The 27,248-nt window shown below is 39.8% G+C and overlaps 1 protein-coding gene across 2 annotated transcripts in view; it reads right to left on the reverse strand.

Moving 5' to 3' along the window:
- SVIL (supervillin) overlaps positions 1 to 25,389 on the reverse strand; it is a 105,795-nt gene extending 80,406 nt beyond the window's left edge. The window contains exon 1 of one of the 2 annotated variants that reach the window (XM_027890192.1): positions 25,326 to 25,389. In XM_027890192.1, coding sequence (XP_027745993.1) covers positions 25,326 to 25,389 — 64 coding nt within the window. Of the gene's footprint in view, positions 1 to 22,168; positions 22,763 to 25,325 lie in introns of those variants that run through there. The other variant, XM_027890195.1, reaches the window with a different exon arrangement.
- Between the last annotated feature and the right edge of the window lie 1,859 nt (positions 25,390 to 27,248).

Here is a 27,248-nt window from a genome sequence, read left to right on the forward strand (position 1 = left end):
GTACTCCCAGAGTACCCACTGACAAATCCAAAGTACCAGAGGAACACTATTTCTCCTCTTGGCTGGAAAGGAGAATCTCAATAAACTCAGGCACATCCGTAAAAAAAACCCGGTGGCACCCTCACAGGTGACTGCTGATTTGACACCTCTTAATTTAGGATCATTTGTGTAATTGCACACTAGGAAATGCTTTCAAATGCTTTTATGCTTTCACAGTTTTAATTTTAAATGTTAAACCCTAACACTCTCATTTTCCATTTTTGCTCACAGACATTAAGAATCCTAAGATTCCTGCAGGAAGGAATTTTGGGAACAGTTTAGAAACACAGCAGTATCTCCTCCACTGTGCTAAAGATGAGGGGGGGGGAAAAGAAGTAGAATTAACATTTTTTTTAATCTGTATTCTGAATATCTTAAATGCAAAAGATTACTCAAGTGGTAGGGAAGTCACCCTCACACAGAAACATGGCTTTTTTATTGCTCAGGACAAAGCACAGTTACTAACTATACTCATACCTGACTGGTGCAGAGCAACAAAGTTCTCACTGAATTCTTTAAGAAAAGTAAATTCATCAAAATCTATGCATATTAAAGGTGATGCTGAAAGACAGAATCATGACTCACATTGAACCTATACTTCAAATCAAGGCTGAAGAATGTTTTCCATGCTCAGTCCCCCATACAGGCCACCTACTTCCTCTAGTGACCTTACAAGAATCAACTGCCACCCCAGCCCTAGGTCACACGAGAGGAAATACATCCACCACATAATCACCAGTTATGTGCTGCAGGCACACATTCACTGAGAAGACAGATGGGGTCTCAGTGAGGTAATGGGGAGGTGCTCTTTCCCTGATCCACAGATGGTCAGCTCAACCGCAAAAGCAGAACATTGTTGAAATTAAATGTAGTGAACAAACTGGCTAGAAATGAGAGAACAAGGGCAGTTGCTTGGGGAGGTGAGTGATTTGTTACAGTCCAGCTTCCCTGAGCCACCTCGTGAACATACAGAGAACAGTCCCCAAGGCTGGTGCAATATTGACGCCCGTGTCATGGCTGGAAAGAAGTGCTCAGCCACACTGCAGCTTTTCCTGACACACAGGAGGGGCTCAGCCACACTTGCCCCAAAGTTCATGCATCTTCCAAAGACTAGAATCGCCATTCCCAGTTCTACTCATTTTAGTCTCCCAGCTCTCATCTTTGCCAATCCCCCTCTTCTGACTTTATTTCTGATGCCTTTTGCGTACTTCTGCCTTCCTCCTCTACCCCATCCTATGGGTAATCCCACTGTGTTTGTATTCTTCAGTGTTTCCAAAGGTACCTCTACTTCTCCCCTGGCTCTTCTCCAACTTCTACAGCAGGTTCTCCCATTAGAGACCCAGTCTCTACACTGGGTCTCTTTACCCACTCCACTCCATCACTTCCACAAAACTGGACACCTTCTTGAGCGGAGTTTTGTTTTCTTTCTCCAGGAGACTTTGGTAAAGGTCTGTCCAACCTAGCAGACTTGATACTTTACTAAGAGAGAACCACCCATGGGAAACTAAGGAGCTGTATTTGTGAGAGCTGAACCAACTGGAACACACAAAGTTTAACTTCAGCAGCACACTATGGAGCAGGCCAAAAACGGCAAGGTCATAGTGGAAAAGCATGCTGATAGTCTTGGACATTTTTTTCTTGCAGGTAAATTCCCTTCATCAGTCGACTTGTTTGTCCCGTGAATAGCATCAGAGGAATGCTGTGCTGTCTGAAGAGAGGCACTAAGCATGTGTAATGGAAAGAGACATCCCTTAAAAAAGGCAGGCAGCTTGAACAAATCAGAGTTGGAAAGAACAGACTCCCTAGATGTCTTGATGGTCATTGTTATTACAGTAATACACCAACAACCAGTTACAGAAAAGGTGCTGGACTAGGTCCTCGCAAGGCAAGGAAAAAATACCTTGCCTTGCAAGGTATTTCTCTAAGGGCAAGGCAAAACCACTGCTGAGAAATCGTGCATGATCTTCAAAATCACAGACACGCACAGTACAATGCATCTTAGCCAGCGGAACACAGCGGGACACAGCCCTGTGCCAGGTGATGGTACAGAATGCTCAGTACTTAGGGCCTTGAAGACAGCCTGGTGTTTAGCTGATATTCAGCAAGCTCCAGCGAGGCAGCAGCACATTCAGCTGCCACAGGAGCACAGAGCTCAGGAGGGGATGCAAAACCCAGGAGGAAAATGGGGTAAGTTCTGCAGCAAGACTTCTCTTCACCACCCACACTGCACTGACTCCAAACCCAGGACCTTGTAGTTCTCAGAAGGAAGGAGATACTGCAAGCCTTGGGGAGTTTGGGGGTACATAGACCCCAAGAAGCTTCATTTTTAAAATGCCCCATCATCCTCACAGGCACAGTAAAGGCTGGAATCACAGTTTGTGATCCAAGCAAATGAACAATACACAGCAGATGCACATGAGCTTCAGCACCTTAACAGAGCATGTGCTGCACAGATACACAGGAAATTCATGCTCCTAGTATTGTCAGCACCAGTGACCTGCTCACAGAGTCTACAGAAAGGTAGTCTTATACTATGAAAATAGTTCTTGTTCCTAAAGCAGGGAGCCTCTGGGAGCCATTTGGGAACTTCATTTCAGCACATCAGCATTACTGACATATTTACTACTAAGTTTTATATCAAAACTCCACACAAAGTTGTTGAAGTCCAAGCAAGATGCTTGTTTTCCTCACTGCCTTTCTATACTTGGCCTGACTTTCTAAGTGCTAATGGAAAAACTAAATAAAATACAGCAGTAGAAGTTAAGCAATCCAGCAGCTTCTCTAAATACATGATTTAACAATTTGTATTGCAGTTCAGCTTGCTTTGACTTAAAAAATCAATTTCATAAATAGTCAAGTAAACAAACAACAAAAAAAACCCCAAACCAAAACCAAGCTCAGTGAAGGCTACATTTCAAGACATTTGAACTATTTTGTGAGTATACTGTTTGCCAGTGGTTGTAAGTCAAACTAGAGCAGTATTTCAAACTGCCATGGAAAGTATGCCTGCATTAAAACTCAGCACAAGAAACTTAAACATCCTGACAGCATGTGGCCGTGCATGAGATCACTGTGAAAAGCTGCAACATTTTCTTGAGCTCTTTGTTTTCATTTCCTGGGAAGTTTGAAACCGTAATCAGCAGTTTATACCCAAAGTCTAGATGTAAAGTCAGCACAGACTGGAGTAAGTCCAGGATCTGCATTAACTCACAGTATGGAGTAAAAGAACAAATCCTATCCAAAGAGATCTGGAGCACTAGAATGCTATTTAACGAACGCTGAACTGGAGGCTTGTTCCTAATGAAGACACTATACAAGGATTTCACTTGGAAAGCATAATTTAATTTTTATAGTCAAATTCTCACTTTCTTCACTCAAAGGTATGTGTGAAAGTAGTCCATTAAACAATTTGGCATATGTAAGTTCTCAAGTAGTTTCTTTTTGGGAAGCTTTTTTTGGCCAAGTATTACTAATATTTCTTGCAAGTCTTTATGAGGAACAGTGTGAGAGCATCCAGTTTCTCATATTTCAAGGGTCTGTGGGTGTATAAAACACACCTGTATAGAAACTGGATGTCACAGGAAAAAAGTTTGGTTGGTTGGGTGGGGTTTTTTTAGCTTATTTTCATCTATTGTTTATAAGAAAATTCTATATAAGAATAAACACACAACTCATCTGTCCTATCATTTTGTCTTGTAATTGAGAAGCAAAGAAAAGAGAAAGTCAGGCAGCTTGGTAAGTAACCCTAAAAAATTACTTCCAAACACAGAAAGGCAGGGAAGAGAAATGAGTAGATGGAGATGAATCAGCACCAGGAATACCTGAAATATACATTTAGTGTAGAGCACTGCCTTGTTTTATTTCAAAAGTTAAGCAATTGTTTCTCTGTGTAAGTCATAAACTGTTAGTTGTAGTGCTTTTTTTTTCAAATGGATCAGCACTGAGGGTGTTCCGCAGCCACTACTTTGTGGAAAATGTCTTAACAGGAATATATGATAACAAACACTGTTAAACACTGTAATAAATCTATCCCTCACTCCAGAAAAATAAAAGTAACATTTTATTTTTATTTCCTTATCTAAAGGGCTTAACTGCTTTTGTTCATAGACTCTTTTCCCTCCCTTAATATCTTATAAGAAAAATAAATAATAAACAGTTTTTAAGTTTGGAGAATGCAGCAGGCCTTTTGCATCCTTTCAGTTACCCCTACTAAGAGATAGGGGTTGAAAGAGAAGAATACTGAACAGATTTGGGGTCCAATTTTTCAGAATAATATGTAGTTAATCCATTTCCATCTACTGAATTTGCTCCAAATAAGTCTTTTTCCCTTCCTATATTTACTCCCACCAAGTGTTATGCCAGTTAATTCTCTCCAGGTACTGGTAGTAGAAATTAATCAGGTTGGAGTCCTATAAATAATCTTATTTCAACTTTATAGAGCATGCTGGCTACCTCTGCCATAAATAAAAGCTACTTACACAACAGGCAACCAATACACAAAGCCCATATCTGTTAGAACTGCGCCATCACACTCCATCAAGCTCCAGTTAGAATAAAGTTTTTCTGTAAGTTGTTCCACACCAAATATCAGTCTAATGCTTCTACCCCTTTTTTGGTCAAATACTAAACCAATATATTACTTTTAGCTTCTCATATTACTTTCCCTATGAGTTTGCTACACAGAGACCACACCCAATATAGCCACTGCCTCAAGACGATTCTTAGAGTGACCTGGTGTCCATTTTTTTGGGAAATGTCTTGGAGGGCATTCACAACTAATTAACGGTAAATTCTCAACGAATTTGAGAGCAAAACACAAAAAACCTTAGCTCCAATACTACCCATGTGACTAAAGACTTATAAGACTCGAGTACCACATGAAAGGGATATTTTAACATCAATCTTTGAAAGTTTTCATAAAACTACCTTGAAGGAAGCCAAGATATAGATGTGCCATATCCTACAACATCAAGAATCATAGGTGGAGAGACTGCAGCATCTTCTCACTTGCTATGTAATTCCTCCCAATACATGATTATTTTTTTTCAAATTATTGGTTCAGCAGGTTGGAGGAAGCTGACTTTCAGCAGAGAAAGACAAATGCTAGCACATCTACATGCCTTCCTGGCAAGTAATTTATCTGAATTAAATTAAGCTTTTCTGACCTCCTCCACCTACCCAGAGTCTGGGTTAAATGCAAGAGTTACCTATCCAGCCCTGCGATACTAACAGGATACAGCTGAGTAAATAACTCTGCCCTCTTAACACAGAGCAGTGGGACTCAGAAAAACGAGCAGGCTGGTTCCCAGGACTCCTGACACCACTGCAACAGCATCAATCCTTCTGAGCATTATAATTGATAGTGAAAGTCAGTTTTGCATGATAAAGGCAGATACCATAACTTTAAAAGCAACTGTTAATAGACAAAACTGTTAATTTAGAGGGCATTTGTACAGACAGCCCATCAAACATAACTAAGAAGCCAGATGAGCAAGTTAGAAGATAACGATTTCTACTTTAACATGTTTAATCTGACATTGCTTTAACTATCATATTAATCAATTTAAGATACAGCACTATAGAAAAAAATGAAAAGCTTTTTCTAAAGAGCATCAAACAGTTCTCCTCTACTCTCCACAGTGTACAGTCCAATATACATTGTGAGTACATCCATCAAATCCATATTGATACCATAACCCTATTCAAAGCTTAGAAACAGCACACTGCCAACCCTGTTAGCAGCACAAGTAAAGCATCTATCATTCTACAAAGCCTTGAAACTTTTTTTTTTTTTAATATTTCAACTTTGAATTTGGCTTCTGCTTGAGGAAAAGAATAGATTAAAAACGTATAAGAAAAAAGATAAAAAACCATTCAGGGCTTCTTGTTAGAATAGATTTGATCATATTTTAGAAGTAAATACTTTGTGCTTAAAAAAATAGAGGATTTTTTGTGGTTTTGTTTGTTTGTTTGGGTTTTTTTTCTTTCTTTCTGCCCTTACCCTTAGAAATATTAAGTGAGTACTAGGTAATTTCTTAAGTTAGTGTAGGCTAAGGTTAGCAACCAATTGACAAAGAAAGCCTGAAACGAGATTTGCCTGATAAAGTTCCTTTTGTTAAACTCAACTATTTGATCATAAATGACTGATCTGGCAATCTTGATTCTCAAAAATCCTACAAAAATAAAAACTTGCAAAGAGAAGACATAGAGCTAAAATTTCCCAATTCCCCTATCGATACTGAGAACAACCATGAGCTCACCAGGTACTGGTTTTATAGCCTCCCCCTGTTTAACAGGTTGCAAACTCCTTATTTCTTGCTCCAGTATAACAATTATCTTCTCACCCTCCCCCCTCCACTGAAGGAATATTATACCAGCAAACTCCTTTTTGGCAGTTCAGTGCATGGCTGATTAAACAGATTGTTTTTTCATAACTTCTGTTTAACCTTGAAATCTACTGCTTCTATTTCAGACCTGATGAAGTGCTGGTGTGCCTGAAAGCTTGGCTCATTTTTTCCCCCTATACCAGCTGGTCTAATAAATTACTGCTTCCTAACAACCTCATGTTAGCTATGTCCTTAGATCATACACGGCGAACTGCCATTATGCCAAGTCAAAGTTGTATTAAACCATGATAAAGAGTACTTCTGGCTTCAGAAATAACAAAAAAACGAAGTCACCCTAACTACTACCTTGCATTAAAGGTAGCCATTCACCTTCCCCACTCATCACATAGATGAGGGTTTATAAACAGGGAAAGGATCACTTATTAAATATCTTCCAAGAATATGAGCATTTTCTGTTTAAAGGTAAAATTAAATATATCAGTTAGACGTTGCATTAAGTTTGAGGTAACTCCAGGCCTGATGGTTAGGTTCCTAAACTGTCTGCTAGAGAGTATGAGCGTAAAACAAGCAGTTAGTGTGATTTAAATTTTAAAGCAACTTTTTCACTTAATTTGAGAAAGGGAAGGGGGTGGGGAAGGAACGGTTTGTTGCAGATAAATCACCTCTTTTCAATCCATGGGTAAAAGGTCCCTTCTTTAAGGTCCGGCAGTTGGAGGCTTAACTCCCCTTTCAGACATGCCTTTATTTGGAAACAATGAGGGAGCAGGCAGGGCCAGGGCAGGGCTTTTTCATAAATGCTGCCTGGCCACATGCAAATTAACAACGACTTGGCAAAATGAGTGGCAGCTCTGCACAATCGATACAGCCATATGCTCCTCGGACAAAAAAAAACCAAAAAACAAACAAAAACAAACAAGTGAGGAGTTTCCTGTTTGAAAAAGCAAACAAACAATAAAACCTTTTGTAATTGCTTATTAATCATTAAAGGAAAGAAGAGAAGACCGGAGCTCCATATAAATCCCGCAAGGCTTGAAGCTCACACAACCACACTCTTTAGGACACTTACTGCCTGTATCATAGTGCTATCTTCAGGACTGCGGAGTATCTGCTCTTGAGAGCAAGGAGAGGCTCCTGATAAGAGGGCATAGTCACATGCAAGGCACAGGCAGCACTGGCTATGAATGGGAGGGGGACAGGGAGCTCACTGAAGTGCTGACAAATGACTCGATATAAAACTTCAAACTGGGCACCATCGATGTACCAAAACACAGGAACAGGAGGCAGCTCACAGGCTGTTCACTGCAACACCTGCAAGATGGCTCCTTGAGATCACATCCCCCTTCTTCCCACAGGCAGGGAGAAGAGACTATTTTTACACAGCCGCTGACCACTTTGACAAAAATAAATGGAACTAAAACTTGAGGCCAGTCATCTTCTTGATATTCCTGTCTCCTGGGAGTCTCAGGAACATCAGTGGCAGAGGAGACCAAGTGAGGAGACCCCAAGAATTTGAAGTAATAACCTGACCTCAAGCAAAAGATCAGGATTTATTTGCATTTTCTTTCTCCACCCTGCTTTCTCTCATAACAAGAAACACCCCCAGCTAGAAAAGCTGATGTACCTTCAACAATTTTTCTTTTTTCTATTGGAAAAAGACACTCCATCAAGTTCCATTCAGGTTTTTTCCCTATCTTCTTCCTCGCTGGTATTGCCAAGGTCAAATACAGGAACCTTACAAAAGGGCATTAAAGTAAAACAGAAAGAAGAGGTATCTATTTAAAGGTACTTTCATCATCCTCAGAAAAAAACTTTTTGTTCCACAAGTTAAAGTTCACATTCTACACAACCTTTAGCCTGCAGTATCCCCTGTGTTTCTGGAGCATTGGCTCAGTCCTGTTGAACTGAGGAAAAAAATGTTCACTTCATTGCAGATGCCTAGCACTGGTGCTGGGTGCAACATCACCACTAAGTCAGTCTCTCACTTCCAATCTCTCTAGAACATAGTGTTCACAGAGACACCTGGCATCAACGAGAAACCAGTTGCATCCATCCTCTGATGGATGGTTGATTTGAGAAAGAAGGGGAAATACCTAATAAAAAAATCAATGTGCTAAGGAAAAGCCTGGGCTTCCAACAAACAAGGTTTTTCTTCCCAGTGGACAGATTTGTGATAAAGGTTTGGCATCTGTTCAGTTCTTCCTCTGTGGCAAGTAACTTTGCTGTCTCCTGCACAGATGCAACCAATGCAACTTTGGCTGCCTGCGAGTTACATTCAAAAGCCTCTCATCCAGAACACTCTTGAACTTTGTTTTCCATCATAAAAATATATCTTGCACATGTATAGTTTTACTTTTCCTGCCTGATCTTATGTAGAGAGGCCACACTGTTAAAGCATGGTAAGCAGGAAGAAGGTGGGTAGGAGAGTTTCTGTGGCACAAGTCCCTTTGGTAGTAAGAGGGCTCAAGACTGAACAGTAAGTGTGGAATTCTTACTTAATCATACAAACTGCAGGACTAGGCAAGTGATAAATATGCTTTCCTCTCAGAGGACTCTGAAGGCCTCTGTCCAAAAGGCAGCTTATGTTTTACACTCAAAAGCAGACACTGCCTCTTTAGTCACCGTACAACAAGGGCTGCTGAAAGCTGAGGTTAATAAGTGATTTTCCTTCTCTCAAAATTGCAGCACATTCACTTGACCAGTATGATTTCATGCTGCACTCCCCGAATAGCTGAGAGCTCTTGGAAGTATTATCTCTGATAAAGTATATTTCAAAATTTAAGACTTTGCATTTTCATGGTCACATAGCATCTCTGTTACTTACTGACTGCTGAAGTGTTGCCTCTTAAGAAGAAAGATTTCAATTTCAAGGTAAGTTGGAATGATTTTCTAAATCTTCCCAAACCTTCAGAATCCTATTTAGCATATTTTGACATTCGTAGTTGTTTTCAGGCTTTTTTGCTGGGATTCAAGAACTGCTTCATCTCTGTTTATAGTATTTGTGTTCCTTGCTCTGGCAAAATAAAGAGAGTGAGCAGCTGTTCCTGTTCTGTGACCAAAACAAATAACTAGTTTGGTTTAGATTTTAACTTCATATCACATCTAAAAAAAATGACAAATATGATTTTGTTTCTCTTCCTCCTATGGATTGTGCCATTAAAAAGGTCCTATGGTACAGATTTTGATTCAAGAAACACAGCAATGTGTTCTTCCTTTTAACCTTTTTATTTAAGAAAGGAAATATTACTAGAAGTGGAACAAAAACATTAATTTCACTAAGATCCTATACTTTAGAACTTTAACTACCCTGATTCAAGGGTAGCTATATTCCTGTTTAGCAGTTTTGCCCATTGCACCACTACAAGGACATGTATTACAGATTGGCTTCAGTACTTCTCTCAAAGTTTTAATCAATACTGTGGAAAAAATGGAATAGCAGAAATAAGAGTATGCTGACCATCAACAAAAGTTAGAAATTTTCAGTTTGTTTCTTCTAGGTGGGTTTAGAACTGTGACCTCAGTAGCTCTCTCCAAATGCTCATCAGTTCTGAAAATATTATAAAATACCTCTATCCTACAAAACTGAAATCAGAAATTTTTCATAACTCTTTCGAGAGGAAGAGAGACTGTTAAAACAAAGCAACAATCCTCTCTTCGCGAACGAAGAACCGGGGAAGGTCTTTCCACCTTCCAGCCTGCGCATTGGATTTTTTAGGTGAGACACAGTGTGCGCGGAACTGAGCCCACCCTTTAATCCTGAGGTTCATCTGCCGGGGCCAAGCACGCTTGGACGGTGGCAGCGAGGTCCTCAGGACGTAGATGGATTGAGTAAATAAAGTTACAGAAGCATTAGTATTCCCAGTAATAAGTCTAGTGAACACTATACAGATTGCATTTAACAACTGGCAATTTTTGAGAGAGCCACCACATGCTCGCCAGGCTAGCAGGGCACTTTTATAGCAAGTAAACCAGAAAGTGTAACCAATTCAGTGACAAAAATAAGCTCAAAAGAAATGACTGGCAACTCAATTACTAGAAGGTGATTTATTTCCACAGTAGCTGGATGTAAATACTTCCTCTTCTCTATACTGCTAGACTTTCAGTTCAGGGAATATATATTAAGAGATTCAGAACATGTATCTAACACTATGGCTCCCTCTGATTGTTGTGTTGTGTAAAAACTATTGTGAGAGTATGTTCAGCCTAGTTAGCCAAGAATTTTACCCTCTCTATAATTAACTCTAGAATCTAACATCATCGTCCCCTCAAGGTTGTCTTAAAATTTTAATAGCCTGGTTTATGAATATTCATTTGCCAGCATTATACTTCCAGGAATTTATGAAAACCCAATGGCATGTCAGTGTCCAAATAGGTTCCATTATTTCTGCTTCTTCCTTAGCATATTTATTACAAGTCAGGAAGTGAATCAAGCCTGCAGTTGATCCAACCATCTAGGTAATTTCACAGAGATCACCCAACAGAGCAGACATCTGAGTGCTAAGGATGTCTATTAATCCTGCCACTGGACGTGATGCTTCTTCACAGGCCTCATTGGTTCTAGGCTACAAAACTTGCTTCTCCCTTATCTCCTCCTGTTTCTCTCCTTCTACATGCCACTGCAATTACAAGCCAAGCACATGACAACCAGCCGTTCAAAGACTGCTCCTATGCAGGAGAAGAGTTGCCCAAACCGCAAAGAGTTTATCGGATGAGTACAGACAATTATTCCTCACAGTCAGTTTGCTCCAGCAAGTGCTACAAGTCAGATTGAACTGCCACAGTGCAACACCTAAAAAAGTTTGTGACATGTTATTCCATTACCAAGAGGCATAAATGGTTCTTCAGTACCAAAATGTATAATTTCTTTGACAGTTTATTTTTTCCTGAACTGTGACAATACTGCAGTTTTAGACTACTGGTTTGGGCATTACTGTATGTCACAGACACGTGAACCAACCATCTCCAGAATATAAAGCATCTCCAGTTCTCAAGGGAGAGCTCAATAAAGTCCATAGTGCACGTAGATCAAAACCTCTTATGAACTTGAATAGGGCAACAAATATTTAGAGCATGGTTTGTAAGGAATGTTAAATTTAAGGCTACATTAATTGCATTAAGACAGGTGTGTATTAAGCCACAAGCTTCCTCCTAATATTCATGCAAACTGGAAAGCAAAACTAGAACGCCAAACAGAACGTGTCATTTCTCCTATCAATTCCTTAGCTATGTTTCTCCCTTGTCAGGAGAGAGGCAGCTCAACAAAGCTCAGAACTACTTTTTTCATCTCCTAACAAAATGAATTTAAGTAGAACTTTCTGAAGTTATTGTCAAACCTTACCTTAGAATAAGTGATGCAATTATGTGATTTTCTCCTCAGCACCACTGCTTCAGAACAAACAAGATAAGAGGTATCTGTCATACATGAGCATGCTAAGGTTCTGGTTTCTGTTTCTGCTCCAAATATTTACTGAGCAATGAAAAGCTTGATATTTGGAAAAATAATTACCAACAGTGCCATTAGGCATACATAATATTTAAAAAGGTGTCTCCAAAGAGAACTTGTACACTACTCAGCAGGAATAAAGGAGGAGAGAAATGCAAATAAAGAATAACTCAAGTAATTTAAAAAAAAAAAAAAAAAAAAAACGGGTATAATCCTTGTGGGGAAAGGAAAGAGAAATTAGAGACCAGCAACTTAGACAGTAAAGAAGAAAGGTCAGAAGTCCTGAAGGTTGTAATCATGATCCTGTTTTAAAAAAAGAAAGGCTAAAATTGTGACTGATACAATGGCCTATTGGCCAGTCCATAATGTCTGAAGTACCATAAATAAAATGGTTTTATAGAACATCGTCACTTGCAATTTTTCACTTGATGCTTCCTCTAGCTCCCAGGTCACAGCTCTGGACAGAGACTAGTGTTTGGGAAGACTACTGTAAAAAGCCTTGCACTACAGACAGTCCTGGAAACTGGTCAGGTACAGCAAGCACCCATCACTGTGGTGGAATTACAGTATTTCTGCCTTGTTTTTGTGGACAAACCAGCATATTTGGCCTTGTTTTTTTCTTTTCCAGCCGCCTTTGGGGAGGAATAATTTATGCTAGGTCTTCAGAACACAAAGACATATTGTAAAAGTCACAAGATGCCTGTTTGCCCTAACCGGGAGAGATCCTTTGTGGCTGAAGGGGGAAGGGGGACCTTTCACTTCCACGGGATCTCCTTTAGAAGCTGAAATTTTTTTTAATTATTATGATTATTTTAAAAATCAACAGGTTAAAATAACTTCCTTCAAGAATGCCTGAGTCAAAAGCTTGATTTTTGCTTTGCTAAGTGCTCCAAAAGGAGGTGAAAAAAATCTGAACTAAGCCTGCCCTGCAAAACTCTAGTACCACCATCACCCACCTTTATTTACTTTTTTTTTGTGGCTTGTAAGTTAAATCTCTGGCCCGCAACAAAACCAGGTTTGGGTAGCTGACAACCCTTAAAGCTAAACAGCTACAACACTTGGCAGGTGGTTGAAGGAAGGACTTTTAGCTACAAAAAAAAAACATGATAGGCTGGATAAAGCTGAATGCCCAATTTTTTTTGGCACCTGATACTCTTGTAGGATACAAAGCCATGTTGGCCAGCTTGAGGGTCCTGAATTATGTAAATATTTCCAAACGTTTTGAGCTTGTCTGCCTTGCTAGACCACCCACAGGGAGTACAGCTTGATGGCCATGGGAACAGTACCACCAAATGCATTGTTTTTTACTGTACTCTACTGAATACACTTAACCCCCAGTGAACTGACAAAATTACTCCTCTGTATCAGGAAGATTCTCACACATCTGCCCAGCAGGAGCTGCAGTAAAGCATCCCTTTACAGGCAGAAGGGCACATCTCGGCTCCACTGGCTTTCACGGTTAGGTTTCAGCCTACCAGTCTAGGAATATGCAAGGGCAACATGTAAGTTTTGCTCCCCTGCCAACAGTGAAAGTGTTTAACACAAAAATTCATGTTTGTGGAAGCAACACAGACACTAAAAAATGATATGTTAATTCAACTAATTGTTACCTGTCACAAGAAAGGAGCAATTCAGAAGTGTTAATCAATCTGAAGCTCATTTCAACTCAAACCATTCATTAGACTCTGAAGTTGAGCAGCAGGTCATGTTTCATAGACTGAGTAAAAAGTATAAATAAGGAGTAAAATACCCCAAGGTACTGAATGAGGCATTGTAAGGGTACAGGTCATGTAAGTGAAGTCATGTTGAAAACTAGTAATTTACACCTCCTAGGCTGTAATCCCATGATGCAATACTCAGATTAAATCTCACACTATTATCCCAGCATATCAACCCTGTCAGTTCCCAGCAGAGAGGTGACTGAAGATCCTGTTAAACTAGCTCATTTATCCAATCAAGACAGTGGAAACAAAAGCATGGGAGAGCTCCTCTTCTTTAAGTGCTTCCCTTTAAAATACCTCTACCTTTCTGTCTCAAAGCCTGGTCCCTAAAGCTTGATCTCTCCTAACTCTTGCCTTGTCTCCTCTCTGTCTCTCCAAAGTCTTGCAATACAGAGCAAGAGGCCTGCTGTGGAAGGCTACTTGCAATACCAGGAAGAACAAGCCAGGGCAACTAAACCTAATAGTTCTTGATTTATCTCAAGTGTTTGCTGAGAAGAATATGCGTGAAGTCACTTTTTCCCTGACAATTAACTTTCGTGGAGTTGTCCTGTCGTGACATTTCATTGCCTGCATTCAGTCTCACATCATCACAGGCACTGGAAGTCACTCATAAAAGTTTACTCAATTACTAGCCCTAGGTTTAAATCAGAAATATTTAGTGTTTCACCAGAAATGTGCTACTTGTGTGCTGCCTTCAATAAAGCTGTAAAGTTCCTGTGATATCAAACATAAGTCTTTCATAGCTGCCCATCAAAATTATGCCCTAGTTTTACTTATACCTATTTTTACTGAAGTCCAAACTACCCAGCACATGCAGTCTATGAGCTTCTGTAATTCAAGACAAATACTTATATCTCAAATGAAAGGTGCAGAACTAACTAATTTCAAGTAGAAGACTGTTCAGATTTAAGTCCCCGTGGCACTCTTTCAGAAGCATGACTCAGAGGCAAGTAAATCACTGGGAAATTTTAACCCTGGGTAGGAAGACACAGCAGTAGACTTGGTCCAAAAATCAATGTAGCATCTTAAAATATAAGAGTAATTCTTTTTTGCATAAGAATATTAGCACAACACTTGCATAACACATTGTCCTACCTGCCTTACCGTGGTTTGCTTAAGCCTCTAAATCAAGCAGACTGAGGCTATCATGAACACAGTATGCTAGACCTCATGTCAAAAACATTTAAATCTTGACATCCCACCTGATGTGATGAAAGCAAAGCACTGAGGTACCTCACAGAGCTCACAGGGCCCCCAGTTTTTGTCTCCTCCTGCCACCTAACCAGAGCCAACAGAGTGTTCCCTCCTCACCTATCCTTTCATTCTCACTCCCACACTGAGCAGCTCTTTTCAAAACCTGACTCTCCCACCACCACTAAATCAACACCCACACTGGTACAGCCACATGAGTGGGTTTGCGAAATCCTCAGGGCTTGAGAGGAAGTGGAAAAAAGTTCTTACAGAGAAGTTCCCTGACTTGTGTGACCATGTAGCCAACCGACACTGCTGGAGAGAGAGTTTCTGGAGCAAACTGAGAATGGAGAAAGGAGTGGGAAGGATTCCTAAACTGGTGTTTTAAAGCAAGCTTGCAACTTCCACTATTCCTACCCGCCAATCCAAACCATTAGCTGCCTGAAGCAGTCAGGAGAACAAACTTGGTAGCCCTGGCCTTGATTATTTGCAGGAGCATGATCCAGTAGGTGTGCTGCAATGTCTAACACAGGTGCACAGCAACCATCATTCCAGACAGTAGTACGAAAGAATTGGACTGGCCTCACCAAATGGCATCCAATTTCCAAAAGAAATAAGGAGATCTCATTTTGAAACTTACCCACTCCAAGACAACCTTAAGCACTGGTCTACAAGCAAGTAAATAGCAAGGCTGCTTTTGACCTCCCTTGCTTAAAGTAGGGCAGCTATGAAGAACACAAAGTCTAATCGATAATACTATGGTTTTTTTCTGCAATTAGTAATTGCTATAATATGTTTGGAACACATTATTTGCTCAGAGAATAAAGTGCTGGACAGAAGTGTGTTGATACTATGTTTTCTCCTTTGACTTAACCCTTATGAATCCTTATAGTCTGAAAACACATGTAGTCCAAATAGCCAGAAACATATTTAACACCAGAAAATCTAAGCCTCCATGGATGGCTCACTCTGAGTAAGCGCCAGGATGGGTAACTTTTCCTGTGCCCAACTAAACATAGCTCCTACACATAAAGGGTTGTGACTTCACCTAATGACTGATCAGCAAAGCTTCCAGCCTCTACTCAGAAGAGAAATGCCAACCATTTGCATTTACAGGAGCTTTCTTAACTTCAAAACTCTTTCAGTTACCAGAGTTCCTCTGATCTGAACACTTATCTGTCACACTATGCTATAAGTGAGCATGGAATCATCAAACCTGTCCTTTTGAGCTCTGATGTACTTCAAGACAACCAAGTCTTTTCTACTTTTTCAAAGCACTTAACAGTAGCCAGGTTTTCTACACCTTAAACATGCCATTCCCACCTCCGCAAGATCTCCATCTGGACAGGTCACTCTTCAAATACATATGGCAATCAGGAGCCTGATGAAGACTTGGCACAGATTCCTACATGCCAATCCTTCTGGCACCATCACTGTTGGCTAGCCTGGCTCTTTACTGCATGACTCACAGCTGCTGTGTCATAGTTCTGATTTCAGCAAGGAATTTTTCTTTCTCTTCCCTCCTTCGTGTGTGCTCTGTGTGATGGGCCATCAGGTGAAACAAAAGAATCGGCCAGGTTCAGTAATGGCCAAGAGATCAGTCTCCTTGACAATGAAGGGGGGGGCTGGTGTGTGGCTGGAAGGAGGTGAGGCGGGGTGTCAGCTCAGTCTCTTGGCCCGGAGGGGAGCGGCTGCAGGCTGCAGACACTGCTGGGGGTTTCTTTGTCTCTTTCCTGTCGGAGGGAAGTTTTTGCTGCTGCTCTCGGCTCAGCTGTTGCTGGCTGCAGGCCCTGCTTACAACGGACCCTAATCAGCTGAAGTTCGTGAGTTTTCTTCCAATGGGAGAACTTTCTGTTTTATTGCTGTTGTTTTTCCTTCCCCTTCTTCCCCCCCACCCACCTGGCGGCAGCCAAGGATCTCACAGCGCCGCCTGGTGACGGGCACTGGACATTACAAGTTCTACTCCTCCAGTGATCCAACAGCGCCACCTGGTGACTACTATAGGACACTACAAGTTCTGCACCTCCAGTGACCCAACAGCACCACCTGGTGAATGGTGCAGGACATTACAAATTTTGCATCTCCAGTGACCCGACGGTGCCCCCTGCTGACTGTGCCTGGAACTGCACCAAAGGGTGCTAAAAATTGAACTATTTAAATTTTCCTTTTGCCAGTTTATCGGTTTTCTTCTTGAAGGGGATTATTGGTGGGTATAGGAGTATTGCTTGGTTGTTTTACTTGGTTTTTTTTCGTGTTCCTGTTAATACACACATACCTTTTAATAAAGGGCTGTTATTTTTTTGTTTTCCCTTTTCCATAATTTGTTTTCCTTCAATCAGAGTCTCTTAATTTTGGATTTATAATTGCTTAGAAAAAGAAGTTTGGGTCTTTTCCTCCTAATCCATCCTCAGCAAAAGACCCTTGTCCCATTTAAACTGGGACATGCTGAAAGGGGCAATATGTTTGTGTAAGTCTATCTGCCCTTTACAGATGCATGTACACATACAGATCTACCTGCCTGATCCATACTCCTCAAAAAATCTCGGGAGATGTCAAGGGTAGTAGATTTGCATGTCATTTGATAAAATTTATGACCTTACCTTTGTCAGCATAGGTGGTTAGTTCAGTTAGTCTTTCTTGCTCTGAATAAGCAAAAAGACCCTTATCCTTTCTAGAAATTTCAACAAGAAAAAAGAAAAACAAAGCTGTCCACATACCAAATACAAAGAATTTTTGCGAACAGGATATTTCTTCCAGAGGTGTTCTGATTCACTGTGTTTCAGGTACAAAACAACTGTAGCCAGTTGAAACACAATTCTAGAGGATTCTGATAAGCAGAATTGGCCACAAAAAACCTTCTAATGGTCTGTTCTCAGGACAGTTGATTGACTGTGAGTGCAATCTTTTAATTTTTTTGCAGAGCTACAGTAATAATTTCCAATAATTCCACGTATAAACTGACAATGCATTTTGACAAGATCAAAACTACATCTACCACAGTTACATTTGTAACACACCTTTACATATCTGTGTGCTGATAAATAGAACATATGTAGAGCTCTATACCCAAAACATATTCTGTGCTATTTTATAAAGTATAATTTAAGGAATGGAAGTAGGAAAGATGGGAAACTTCCACCCAAGAATTTGGTATTTAAATCTGTAATCCAGCCTTTAAAGACCAGGGTTAATTTTACTGGTATAAAATGAAGTTTCCCGTTCTGAACCACAACCTCCAAATGCAAAGTTTCCTTACTTGCAAAGCCACCCCCTACTATCTGAATGAAAAGACAGGGGTTGAGGTATGTTTTCAAAGTCAACTTGTACAATTCACATAGGTTTTGCTGAGTTCAACTCCAGGAGTTAGCATTTGAAACAGGTTAGTAAAAACTAACTCTAGAGTTTTTAAGGCATGCAGTAAGCTTTATTTGCCTCAGCTTCAAGTTGCTTAGAGTTACAAACACTGAAGCCTTAAGTCTGTTTTTCAAATGATGTTTGACTACAATAAGAAATATGTAATTCAAGGTTAGCTTTACTCACTGCAAAAAATAGCTACCTATCTTCACAATGAAGAGGAACAAAAAGTGAAATCCAGTGCTGCTGGAGCAATAACTGTGTCAGTTGTTCAGCTCCAGTTGTCTGTGTTAGAAAAATCTGACAAGTTTTTTTTATTGTAACTGAAGACAGGCAGGTGTTATGATGACTAACACTGAAGCCAAGCGAACCCAGGTCTTAACTCCCAGACCTAACTTGTGGCTACATGGTCAGCCTGACCAACCCTAGGCACAGCTGGAATGCTAACAGCTGCCTGAAATGCTGCTTTCAGTAGGATCTCACCCTGCTTTCAGGCCCAGTTGGCTCTTAATGGAAAATACACTGAAATACTGTCCATTTTTCATATTAACATAAACAGTTGGGGCAATTATTTTCTAAGAATTATAGAGTTATTGTAGCTGTCTCTGAGCCTTAACTGTGCTTCTTGTCAGAAGGGGTAAGATTGAAAAAGTCACATGTAAAGCACATATGACTTGCATATTCTCTGGAACACTTGGTGCAACTGTTCTGAAACATTAATCCACACTCCTTCATCCTTCCACAGTGAGCTAATAGGAGACAGTGCTACCTTTGTTTTATTTTGGGGAATAGACAGTATTTTTGTCTAAATCTAAGGCTGATATAACAAAGCAAGAATGAAATCCTGTGGGTCTTTGCTGACTGCCAAGAGTTTTACAGGTATAAGCCATGAGGAGCACATTTGGCAGTCATTAACTGCACGGAAGTATTATTAACTTCTTACAGTACTTTGGCAGTAACACCTAAATGCAGTTCCTTTGTAACAGACCACTAGCAACAGCATGGCATCTTTTGGTGTCAGACAGCTGAATTCTGTCAGGAAATTGCACACATCCTCCGTAATGGTATGATGGAGCCTCAACTTGCTTTAGAAATGTATCTAGCCTTAGTTATTACAACACACGATGGTTGATGTCGAAGTTTCTCATGATGCTTTCTTGTATAACTGAAGAGAGATGTGTCTGGGAATCCACACTATTTTAATCAGGGTCTTTGAAAGATTTTTTTGTTTTGTTTTTTTAAGCTCTGAAAACTGCCATCATTAGAGCAAAGAGAGACCATTTCATCAACTAAATCCAAACAAATCAGCAAAGAGTTAATGCACAGTTGTTGTACCCTCTCTACTGAAAGACTCCCTTCAACACACCACCACGTGAATAAGTGACATCAGAAGCATTTTTATCACCAGTTACCCAATGCATTCTTATCTGCTTAAGGCAGACTCCAAGTAGGACATGTTTTGCTTATTAAAAATCACGACCTTCCAATGTGTCTGTTAACCCTAAAGTGTCTAATTGGGAAAACAGCAAAACCAGGGAACTAATAAGGTGAGACCATTGTGCATACTAATTCCTTTTCAAGATCACTATTCCCCTCCATTACGCCAAATGGAGGCTTTTCCATGGAGAAACAGAAGCCTTTGCATGGAGCATGAAAACACACTGAGAATCACAATGCCTCTGCTAAGTGAATAGTCTCAGCCACTCTGGTACTGCAAATTATTCCACAGCTTTTGCCACCTGAAAACTGCAGTGAAACTGCCATGCACAACAGCCAACACACTGGGGAAAAAAACATGAACTCAAAAAATGACAATTTAAACTAAATAAGCTTGTGCAGTTTCTCCTCTATTCCTTATATTAAAGTTTCATAGACAAGAGCTGATCTTGTGAACATGTTCTAAGCAAATAAAATGACAATGTTGCATTTAAAAAAACCCCAAAACCACAAACCACAAATTCTACATACTCTTAATACCCTTCTGCATAAACAAATGTAGTAAGACTATATGAAGCTTTCAGATGACTTCATCAACATAACCTAGATAAAAGAGAAACCTCGGCTCATAATATGTTAGGATGCATAAGACACATAAACTTTCCACACAGAAAACTGGCAAAAGACTCCTCTAACCTGTCTGGAAATGTTTGGCCACAAATGGCTCAATTCAACTCTCTCTGAGTCTACCTTGACTCATTGTGAAGAGGAAATCTGCACTATCATTTTACTGTTCCTCAACTAGATAGTTTTGGGGAGCTCTGTGTACACTTACAGTGTCTCTTCTCTGTATAGAAATAGGCATAGTTCAAAGACAGATCAATACTGCTTGCATGTCCCCACTACCTTTATCCCATATAAACTATCAAATACAAAGAACTGAGCAAGGAAATGTCAAGTACAAAGCTATAGTCCTGCAGAATAAAGCCCAGAGAAATTCTCCTTCTTACTGGAAATTTTTGCCAAAAATGTAATTTAGCAATTCAATGAGGTAGAATTAACACTTAAATTGAGCGGGGGAAGAAAATTTACCTATTAAAACACATTTAAGCCTTTGCTGCATGAAGAGGACCAGATATTGTTAGTTTTCATCAATCAAAATATTTCCTGCATTATACTGTTAGTGCACTTGAGTCTGAAATTCAAGTTAAGAGCTCTAAAAGTATATTCTTTCTCTTCTGCACACTCTAGGGTATCTAACTTCCATATCTGATGACTTTGTGATTTTAAGGCTTTTAAGGCATTGAGACCTTTTAAAAGGTTAACAGGAACAAAACAGGCATATTAAAATTGTGAAACAATTTTTAGCAACTTGCTTTTTAAAACATAATTAGCAAAGGAAAACAAAATCAGATCACATAAAAAAGGATGCTTCTTAAAAATACTAATTTTACTAGAAATGATGTAAAAACATTTTGACTTCAGGTTTCAAACTGAAGGACACATCTCTTAATCCAATACAAAAATTGAGATGCTGTCTGAGGGAGTATATTGATCAGGCAGTTTCTTCCTAATCCTCACTGCTTCTGCAGGTAGAATGATGCACAGATAGAGGTAAGTATTTAAATGTATATCTAACAAAGTCTGCGTGAGAAAAATCAATATATATACATTTTATTGGTTATTCCAATAAAATATGCCAATCCCTAAACTGATACAGTAGTTTTTAAACAGTAATACTCCAGACATGTTGTCTTCTGGTATTCCCTGGGCTAAAACAAAGGCTTATATAATTCAGAATAAAAATTCTAGATAAATTTGATGGAGAAATATAGATTTGTAATCCAAAGAAAATGGAAGACAGCCTTAAACTGCTAGCTCCTGAAAGGGAAATTGAGATTTTTTTTTTTTTTTTTTTTTTGGCAAGGACACCATTCTTGTTTCTGGAGATTAAAACATAGCACCTGGGATATCCTTGAAGCAAGGAAACTTTTTTTCCCATCCCCCCGTCCCTTATGCTCCCCCCCTTTAACAGGCTGGAATAAACCCACTTGCATTTCAACCTGACAACGCTGTGAATATTCTCAAACAACTGGCTCAAGTAACTGCGTGCAAGGGCACTGCTGCAGGAGAGGAAGGTAAAACAGTGCCAGTAACTTACACCTGTGGTGTTCTGATAATGTTTAAAAATAAGAGAATAGAAAGTTGGAGGAAGTTTTCTTCAGAACACTCCAAGTCTCAAAGTACAACAGAGATATCCAATGCAACAGTATTCACATGTGTTTATAGAACTTCTTAAACACAAGAGAAAATTACTACTGAAAACTTCTGTTGCTATATAATTACTCTTATAGCCGTTTGTAGCACTGTGGCTAAGGTTATCATATTAAAACTGAAAAAGAATAGACACATCACACAAACCAACCAGTGACAGGACTTTCCATTCATAGCAGAATGAACTCATCTTCTAATCAAAACCATGAAAATAAAAACACAAAATGCCTTAAGGAAGGCTGAAGGACCGGCATGCACAGGCTGGAAAAAACCCACTTGCATTTCAACCTGACAGTGCTGCAAATATTCTCACACAACTGACTCGAGCGACTGCGTGCAAGCTCTCCGGACGAGGTGCTACTTACTTCAGAGTCCTGTAAAAAATCCACTTGTCTGCCTTTACACAGAGGACAGAAAGATGTAGCAAAAGGAATCAGTGTCTTCTCAAAATAGTTACAGATACCACCCGAAGCTCTCTTTAGTCAAGTGTTTAATATTTCTTCTTTTAAAGAAGTTACTCACTTCAGCTAAGATTCCTTTCCAAAGGACCTAAGGCTCACCCACTTAGAAAACAGAAAAGTGACTTCACAAAAGTTACCAAATATCAACATGCATGGCTGGCAAGTACATGTGCAGTCAAGATGATTCAGATAAGTCAGATAAATTTAGAACAGCGCTTTTCTAAAAGCATGCGTTCACCAAATGCAGTAAATATGCAGGAGCTATATCCAAGTGCTGATTCCAAACATCAGAGCAAAAAATTTATTAGTGAAAATCTCCTTTTAAGAGTTCGCTGCCATCTGAAGTCCTCAACAGTGTTATTCCTTGATCTGCCTTTAGTATTTCCATCCATCACTGGATTTATCCACATAAAAAGCTATAGGCTCTCCGACCTCAGAGGACTAAGCCAAATGCAGTGTGGCAACTTCACAGAGGACCAACCTTTTATGGTTGGAACAGTAGAGCTTTCATACAGCTAATCTACCATAAATAGCTCTTGAAACTCAGAAGGATCAAATCAGCTGTTGCAACAGTCCCAGCCTGTAGCTGCTTCAAATCCAATTATACTGTCAACTCTGTCTTGCAGCCCTCCTTTTCACTCCCCCCATCCAAAACATTTTTAGTCCTCCTCCTGACAGAAATTAGAAGCTGCTAAGACAAATGCAGCAGAATCAAACTTATTAAACACAAATTTGAAACAAATGCACAACTATTCTTACAATTATCTTAAGGAAGAGAAGTTTTATTCTGTTAAAAAACAGCTTAAGTATTTTATGCCCGTATAAAAGAAATTATCAGCCCTGACTTGTAATGCAAACATACAATTTCAAATAAGCAAACAGTTCCAAGAACAGCAAGGACAGCTTTAAAAGGTGGGTGAAACTAAGCAGATAAACTTCATGGGACACTATGCATGTCCCAGACTGAGGCATAAGGCATTGCTTGCATATTTTTTGCTGTAACCTAAATACACTTGTGAAGTACTAGAATTCCCTGTTATAAATCCTTGAATTACAATGTTTCCTTTCAGGTAGTTAGAACCATTTTCCCCCAGAGAAGTTGAGAACTATAATTTAAGAATTCTTACAGAATTAGGACCTTCCAAAATATATGTTTACTAACCATACAAGTTGTTATAACTGAAAATTACCACTAGAACTACAAGGGCACAGTAATTCCTGAGAAACCAGTGGAGTGACATGGTTCTGAGAAAAAAAAATCAGGCTTGGATCCAATGAAACATAGGTGAGCACCTCACAGTGCAAAGAAACAGCACACAATGCAAGTATGTAATTATAGGTTAATAAAAGTTATTTTTTCAACCATATATTATTAACACCCCCCCAGTCTCCCCAAAACAAAGAGTTCTATTACTCCAGGGCAGTACAGGAACTCTGGTACTTCAAAAGGGGAAGAAGCGTCTTGTGGGCAAAACCTGTTATCTCTATCTTCCACAAGCATGTAAATTCTGAGCAGTGCCAGGGCATCCTCCTAAAATACTTGGCATGACATCCACAGTCTAGGCATCAATCCTTCTTATTTGAGCAAGGGTAGAAGAGGATCGCCAATTCCTGCTATTCAAACTGCTTAAAGGGCCTGAAATTTGGCTCCTCTAGAAGCTACTCTAATGGAAGGGACAAATAATCACTTAATAAAAAAATCATCTTCCACTTAATGTAAAATTGTCAGCCATACACCATCTTACTCCTCTTTGAGCTTGTGTTAAATTTTATCATCTCAGTTAAAGGCCCAGGTTTAGCTGATTTGCGAAGTGTGTAATATACCTTGAACACAAAAAGAGTCCCTGGTTTCAATCTTGGCAACACAGATGATAACAAAGCAACTTTAATCAGGTGTGGGTGGGTTCAATGAAGTGGTTTGCTATCTCCTCTAAATTGTGCATGAAGAACCCAGCTGGGTCACCTTCTGGAAGTCTCAGTAAAGTCAAAGAACCATAAGAAGGCACAGGGAGTTTTTCCCTTTAGGGCCCAGCATATGCCCAACTGAATCAATTCAGATACACAGGGGACAGAGAGCTTTTCACTAGCACAGAGTAAACCCAGCATGTGACAAGTAGATGAAACAGGCTTTGAACAGAGCTTGTAGAACATGTCACATTATGCTTCTGCACTGTGGTGAAAAAAAAGTAGCTGAACCAACTGCTCACAAAAGTTCAACAGACCTCTTAAAAATGCAGCAGGCATGCTTGCAGCTGGTAAAGAGAAGGAGCAGCCGAGAGCATGCTGCCAGAGCACAACCACTGGTGCTTTATGTCCTATCCATAACCATTTAAAATCCAAGGTCTTTTATTACTGTGGAATTTGAAGGATGCAAGTTATGACATGGAAACACACCCCCTCTCAAGAAGCAGGACTGGGATTGCTTGTTTCTTTTATAGAAACCACTCTACATTCATTCTCCCTATCACACAGGGAACTATGTTAAAGATTTCACTTTCATATCTAATTAAAAACACCCAAATCCTGTGTGTGCTTTTTCACATACACTTCCTTGGCTTTAAGCACATAAAGCAGAGCTGCCTACCGCAGAAATGTGTTTGTTTTTCCCTCTTCCTCCCCAATACAAAATTTCTGTAAACACAGAGGAAGCCATAGCCAATACATTAGTTCACCACTAGCTCTTTTCAACAAGCCTAAGATCTAGCATGTATCTTCCAGACACTATCACATCTATTATCAAAGAGAGTGAGATATCATGTACCTCTCAGGCCACAGGTTCTGCCCCAGTGAAGACAGAAGTACAAATTAACAGACAGACTTTTGATACCAAGGTCTTTCTTTGCAAGAGAGGATATATGCTTCAATGAGTAACAGTCGAGAAATAACACCAGTGTACACACAGTGAAATGCACACAGCACGCAAAGTCTGGATTAAGCATTCTTTTCTTTAACAATTCAGCCTCCCAGTTTACAGATATCTTCTTTTCAGCTAGGGAGGGAAGGGGAAGGAGAGACTTCCCAGGAAAAACCCCACAGACAAATTTAATAAAAAGCGACTTACCAACATCCATTGTTAGAATCATGACCCCACTTCTGTGTCCCAGGAAGCAGGAAGCCTTACCCATCCAGTGTATGCGAATGACTCAGAAGGACAGCATGGCTTTGTTTCAGCTTATATCTTCTGGCTCATTCACCCCTCCTCCCTTTCGTGGGATAAAAGTGTTGCCTGTGCCTGGCTATCCCTATTGGCTCAGCTAGGGAAACATACTCATTTAGCACATTCAAGTTTCTGTGAGAGCCTAAAATGACCCACAGAGGATTTTTTATTTATCTTAAAAAAAACAAACCCCAAACCAACAACACTTTAAAAGAAAACCCAAAACCAACACAAACACTTTTGGTCTTTCTGGGAGAAGATATCATTCATTCTTTCACTACTAGACACATATAAAATGATGTTATTGTCACAGGGGCAAACAATTCCCTGCACTCTGAATCGGTGAGAAGGTGGCAAGTCAGGGAACACTTCACAGTGTTCAGTAATCCCCAGTTCAGCTGCATTGTCTGTCCATGGGAATAAAGCCACATGTTCTGTGTCAAAGCCTATGCCCCCCAAACCAGCTTATCTTCAATGCAAACTGTATATAACCCAAAAACTGAGGAACTCCCAGTTTGCCAGAGAGGATTTGCTCATCCATTTTATTTTTGAATAGGCAGAACAGTAAAAGATTACTGCCTTACTGAAGACACACACACAGACTCTACAGGTTTAACTTGCAGTGAGGAAAAAAAAGTAATTTTTTTCTTAACCCGTAGGATTCTCTAAATGTAACAACTGGTATAATCTAGGCTTGGGCTGAAGAATTTAGAAAGCTGTTACAATCTATTTGTGAGCCACTTCTCTAATGAGTAATAGTGTTAAAAAAATCACCACAATGTAAGTGAAAAATCTATCTGATCCAGAGATACCACAATGCTTTGTTAACTTTGATCAAATCATAGCACAACCTACAAAGTGCATTTGGAAGGAGAGAAGCTGGAGGGGGAGAGGAATTCGTTTCTTCTGTACTGCAAAATCCTTTAAAACTTGTAGTCAGACCCTGAAAGACAAGCTGCTGTATCTTGGCATCGTGAACTGTCAACAGACTTTATATCTGTACTTACAGGTTCAGCAAACACAGTGAATGAAATGCTGGTGTTGTCTTCGACAAGAATTACCTTTTCTAAATAAAGCCTGGACATTCTAGGCTACTGTCTCACCACGTTAGTCACCACTAGATAACCTAAGATTCATAACTCTGCGATACAACCACAAGTGTATTTTGGAAGTGTTGCTTGCGGTTGTTGAAATAAACAGAGTACTCCCTCTCCTCCCTCCCTCTGTTTTTAGAAAAGGTATCAGTTGCAAGTCATGAACACCAAGGTTTGTAGAGGCCACAAATGAAGTTAGAATGCACAATTCAAATAAATGAGCAAAAACATTACAATTGAATCACTGCTTCTCAGATTTTTTGACCCTCTCTTGCTTTGCATGGCTTTACAACAACACTCTGAGTCATTACAGTTTGGGGGGAAACATATTCCTAAAGTTGAACATTTCTGACATTTTCAGTAGGGCACTGCAATAAAAGCTTTGGGAAGAGGCATAAGTAATTCAAATCCTAGAAACAAAACTGAAAGTTTTCACTGAATGGAAATTAGGAAGAAATTACCCTTGGGGGACAGGCTGCTCCTCAAAAGCTCTACTACAGAAAGCACACAGTGTCAGACCCGGATGGGTCAAAATCAAAGTTTTGAGGATGCCTTCAAGTAAGGCAATCCTAAAGTCTGAGAGGAATTGTATGGAGAAAATAGCATAAGATCAGTCCTCACCAACAAAGGAGAAGGTGAAGAGCTGATAGACTTTTAATTACAACTGAACACCTGGACCCTCTGCACAAAACACCAGGCTATTCCAGCACTAACACTTCCACTCTCAGGTAAA

This window comes from Empidonax traillii, unplaced genomic scaffold (genome assembly GCF_003031625.1).
Source record: "Empidonax traillii isolate 1590-97213 ecotype Southwest subspecies unplaced genomic scaffold, ASM303162v1 scaffold280:size897971, whole genome shotgun sequence".
NCBI lineage: Eukaryota > Metazoa > Chordata > Aves > Passeriformes > Tyrannidae > Empidonax > Empidonax traillii.